The 4,901-nt window shown below is 38.2% G+C and overlaps 1 protein-coding gene across 1 annotated transcript in view; it reads right to left on the bottom strand.

Annotated features, from left to right (window-relative positions):
- Positions 1-840: 840 nt before the first annotated feature.
- GSTT2B (glutathione S-transferase theta 2B) overlaps positions 841-4,901 on the bottom strand; it is a 12,891-nt gene continuing 8,830 nt past the window's right edge. The window contains exon 5 of the mRNA XM_018565903.1: positions 841-1,158. Coding sequence (XP_018421405.1) covers positions 958-1,158 — 201 coding nt within the window. The 3' untranslated portion in view covers positions 841-957. The remainder of the gene's footprint in view (positions 1,159-4,901) is intronic.

Consider the following 4,901-nt stretch of genomic DNA (forward strand, 5'->3'; position numbering starts at 1 on the left):
TATATAAAAAAAAGACATTCAATACTGAAAAAAATATGTCGATCTTGCTATTGCTATTCTAACTAAGGCTTGTATCCCCATAGTGGGGAAAAGGGATGAGGCTGAGCACATGTCCAGACTAGAACACTGTATAGTGTGGCACAGTTATATCTAATTCTGCATACCTGGCTTTATTTTATATTATACATTTTTTAATTTATAATATAAAGCCAGGTATGCAAAATTAGATATAGCTGTGCCACACTACTGTGTTCTGGACATGTGCTCGTCTATTTTCCCCACTATGGGGATACAAGCCTTAACTAGCAATGGCATGATAAATATTCATTTCATGTTCATGTTCTTCATAATATGAAGAAACTGACCTAAAATAATTTTTTTGTATTGCTTTAGAAAAAATGTGACCTGCCCCTTTAAGAAAAAGTATCGGTAATTGGTATCGTTGAGTACTTGAAAAAAAGTATCGATACTCGGTCTTAAAAAAGTGGTATCGGTGCATCCCTAATGGAGACCAAAAACATTTGCTGTCCCTACATTAGAGACAGCTACAAATGTTTGTCATTCTATAAAAAGTGTGAAATGAACAGCATACAGTATATGTTATCATCACAGATGGATGAAATCATGAATGGAAAACTACAAAAGCCCTGGTTGGCGGCATAGGGGTAAGTAAACTTTGAATTGCATTTACCACGACAGCAGCGGGATCAGTAACACAAAGGAAAATTCTGCTACACAATATACTGTATATGACTCTTTTTTTATAAAAAGCTGAACCTCACACAATTTATTGTATCGGACTTCAAGAAGAGAAGCTTTCAAGTTGTATTTTCATTTTAAGAAACATTATTTTACTAAAGCAGACAACTAGAAGTCACAACAACTAGTAGGAATAGATGCTACAAACAATGCCTCTTAATAAAAAAAATGGAATTATTGAATTTTCTTGAAGCTTCATTAGCGCAAGAACTGCAGTAGTCTGCCTTTAAGTCGCTCCTTAAGCTCCGGGGGGAGGGGCATATTCTGCATCTCCTTCACACGCAGCACATTCTCGTGTGCTTCTTTGAACAACTCGGCTCCAATGGCGTCCTCCACTCTTTTTTTCCAAGCTGCCAAGTTTGGTTTGTTTTCGAACGCTTCAATTCCACAAGCAACAGGCTGTAAAATAGAAGTTAGGTAGAATCTCATACGTGGTTAGAAAAAAACAGATTCATTTTTGTTATTTCTTTAACCCCCGTCATGACTGAGGCCTTTTTTTAATTTTTTTGCACCCATGTTATATATACCACATTTTAGGCCTGAAACTTACTTAAAACCCCCCAACATTATATATTTTCTGAAAGCCGAGACCCTATAGAATAAAATGGTGGCAGTTGCAAATTTTTATATTGCACGATATTAGCGCAACTCCTTATCAAACCCCAAAATTTAGTGAAACATTTACTTAAATGCCCCAAAACACAATAAAATACCAATTTTTAAAATAAAATATAAAAGAAGAGGTTACAACAAGTAAATAGATACCTAACATGCCCAGGTAATTGTGTGCGTCCATGTAATGGTGACAAACTTCAGTACCCCAAAAATCCATAGACGATGCTTTTAAAGCCCCCACAGGCCATTAATTTAGAAAAACCCAAAAATACTGGCCCTAGAATTATTGCTCTCACTCCGACGTGTGCAGCGATACCAAACATGTGTAGCACGTTCGTCGTTTTCATATGTAGGCGCACCAGACGCGTGTTTACGTGGCGACACGCGGGGACATTAAAACATTTTCTTCATTATTTTATGTAATGTTAATTTTAAAAACGGTTATGCTTTTTATTTTTTTACTTTAATTGCTATCACAAAGGGGGACTTACAAGCCCCCCATGTGATAGCAGATGGTGGTGACAGGTACACTTTAAGGTGATGCTGGGGGTGATGCTGGCGCGCTGCCTTCGCATGCAGTGTGTCACAGCCTTTAGCCTATATCACATGCAATGGTCTGATATAGTAAAATACTATGGGGTCCATTTATAATAGCAGATATCTCCATCTGCTCTATTCAAAGCCACAGGGTTACCCACATCATGGTCCACATTTTGCAACCCACGCAAGCCACAGTGTATTGGGGGAGAGGGTGTCATGGGACTTGAAGTAATAATAAAGTCAAAAGGTTTTTAAGCTTTTTCAAATGCAAATGAAATCACTTACAATGGATGCTGCTCCTTGATGTTTAAAAGTTTTACTTTCCTGCAGAATTAGCTGGTCTCTGAGCACTGGCCCCAATACCCTGTTTTAGGTTGGCTCCTTTCCCTTGCAGGGTCCTATGGAGCCACCCCTGTGTGTGTCTCCACAAACACAGACTCAGCAAGGCAAACCACTCCCCTCCTCCCCTTTCCAAGCTAGTAGATGAGTAGCTGCTGGAGATGGCTCTGTCCCTTGTGATCTTGTACTTCACCGGAGGTTCAGGGAAGTCGGACAGAGAGTTGGAGCTGTTCAACATATTGACCAAAAGTGATTGGGCAAGAATGTAAAGAAATACTTTGCTGGGTAATGTACATTTGTTAGATATGCATTCATTACCATTTTAAAACGGGTCACATAACAAAATGTCTGGTCAGAAAACTCTGTTAACATTTATTTTCTTTCATGTAGAATATTGAAGCCAGTGGAATGCAATGCACCTTTGCAAAGCAGACTGCAGTGCTTCATCAATTTGCAGTAGTATTTTTTTTTTAGCAGTGGCATGGCTGCATTGCACTTCTAGCACAATGCAGTCAGGCAAGTACCGTTCTCCTGGCAACCGCCAAACCCAGACACGTCCATTGGCTCCCTCTGAGGTTTCAATCAGACAAAGCAGTGCCTCAAGCTAGGCTGCTACTTCTAGGCTTACTGTTTAGGTTCCTATAGTGCTCAGAGAACCCCATGTCAAGTATTTACATGTTTTTAATAAGCAACACTAATCTTAAACTAAACTATCAACCTAAAGTAACATTAACCCCTTCATGACTGAGCTAGTTTTTAGTTTCTGTTCCTAAATGACTGACACACTTTTTACATTTTTGCTGTGTGATTCTTCCACAGCAGCAAGTTTTGATTATTATTATTATTTTTAGAATTTTTTTAATAATAATTATAGTATACAAATATATTTATATATAAACGTTTTATTTTCCTAATTTTTTGTACACTTTTTTTTTTTTTTACACTTTGTAAAAAAAATAAGTGTAAAAAAAAAAAAAATTTTTTTTTTTTGTCAGTTTATATCAAGCAATCACTATGACTGCTTAATAAATTAACTTTTTAAAATTTTTAGTTATTATCAGGCTGCTCCAAGCTTAGGAACAGCTAATAATAACTTTAGAGACTGATCCTGACAGCATGTCAGAATCAGATCTCACTAAAGGTCTTTGATCGTTCCTAGACGATCAGAAATGATACATTTCACTCGAGATACATTTTGTATCTAGTGGTTGAAATGTATCATTTAACATCGGGCCAGGCTCTCCAGCTGTCAAAACGAATAGCAGAGAGGTGAGTCACTGCTACCTCTCTGCTATCTTCAGCTGTCAGATACGGGATCGCTATTTAGCGAACCCGTATCTGATTGTAAAGGCTTCATTCTTTCATTAATGAAAGAAAGACGCTTTTAAAAAAGCTTAACTATTTCATTAATGAATGTCTCAATAGTGAGGCATTAATTAATGACTGGAACTGCTGAGAATCAGCAGTTACCAGCATTACAGAGGCTAATATAACTCGGCACGTACAGTGTACGTGGCCAGTCATATAGCCACTTTGTGACGGGACGTACACTGTACGTCTCCCGTCACGAAGGGGTTAATCTCTCAATTTTTTTTCCAATAATGAATCCAGATCAAACAAATATATCTTGCCCAACAAAGTATTGCTTTACATTTTTGCCCAAATACTTACAAATCATCATGTTTCTGAATAGCTGCTCCCAAGTCTCTGAGCTTAGCTTCCCTCAACTTCCTGTCCAGTACAAGATCACAAGGGGCAGAGTAGACTCCAGCAACTGTTCATCTACTAGCTTGGAGCAGAGAGGAGAGGGGTAAGGGGGGGGGGGGAAATTAGCTTGATTTGCTGTGTCTTTGGAGACACACACAGCTTACTAGCACACACAAGGGTGACTGCATAGCACTCTGCTTGACAAAGCAGTCACTCTAAAACAGGAAGTCCAGTGCTCAGGGACCAGCTGATGCTGCAGGAAACAAACTTTTGATCAAGAAGCAGCATCCATTGCAAGTTATTTCATCAGCATTTGAAATAGCTTAAAATCATTTTGACATTAACATCACTTTAAGAGGGTATTATTTTCTGCATTTATTTGGTACCACAGCCACCAGATATTAACAGGTCTATTCACAAAAGGGTGAAGAGTTTGGAGAAGGCCGGAGAAGTGAACAATCTAGGACAACATAGCTGATTTAGAAACATTCTCCAATTCAGCTCACTTTCCAGTTCAGATGTTATCCTAGATTGGAGAAGGCAGGAGAAGTGAACAAACTCTTCCCACATTGGTGAATAGACCTGTAAATGTTGTTGTCGTCGATACATGACTAGCATTGGTAGGAAAACCAAGTCAAACTGAAAGTAGTAAGGAACTACATAGGGAACTTCTGGTCAAAAGGTTTTACCGATAGTACTACATAAAGTCATGTTTTTGAATCTGGTTTTACTTTACTTTAAATCACAAACAACTAGCACTAGCACACGGTACAAAAGGTAGAAATAAAACCAAGGCCTTTTTATAAAATTTTGGGTGGAGAAAGAAAGAAAAAAGTAATATCCTCACCAGGTCTTCACTCAGACAACATTAAAGACCTGGAGGAGGTAAAACCCTATATAATTTAGTAGTTAAAACACATTTTGGGTAGAGTTCAGCTTCA

Source organism: Nanorana parkeri, unplaced genomic scaffold (genome assembly GCF_000935625.1).
Source record: "Nanorana parkeri isolate BGI_ZX_2015 unplaced genomic scaffold, ASM93562v1 scaffold899, whole genome shotgun sequence".
NCBI classification, from domain to species: Eukaryota; Metazoa; Chordata; class Amphibia; order Anura; family Dicroglossidae; genus Nanorana; species Nanorana parkeri.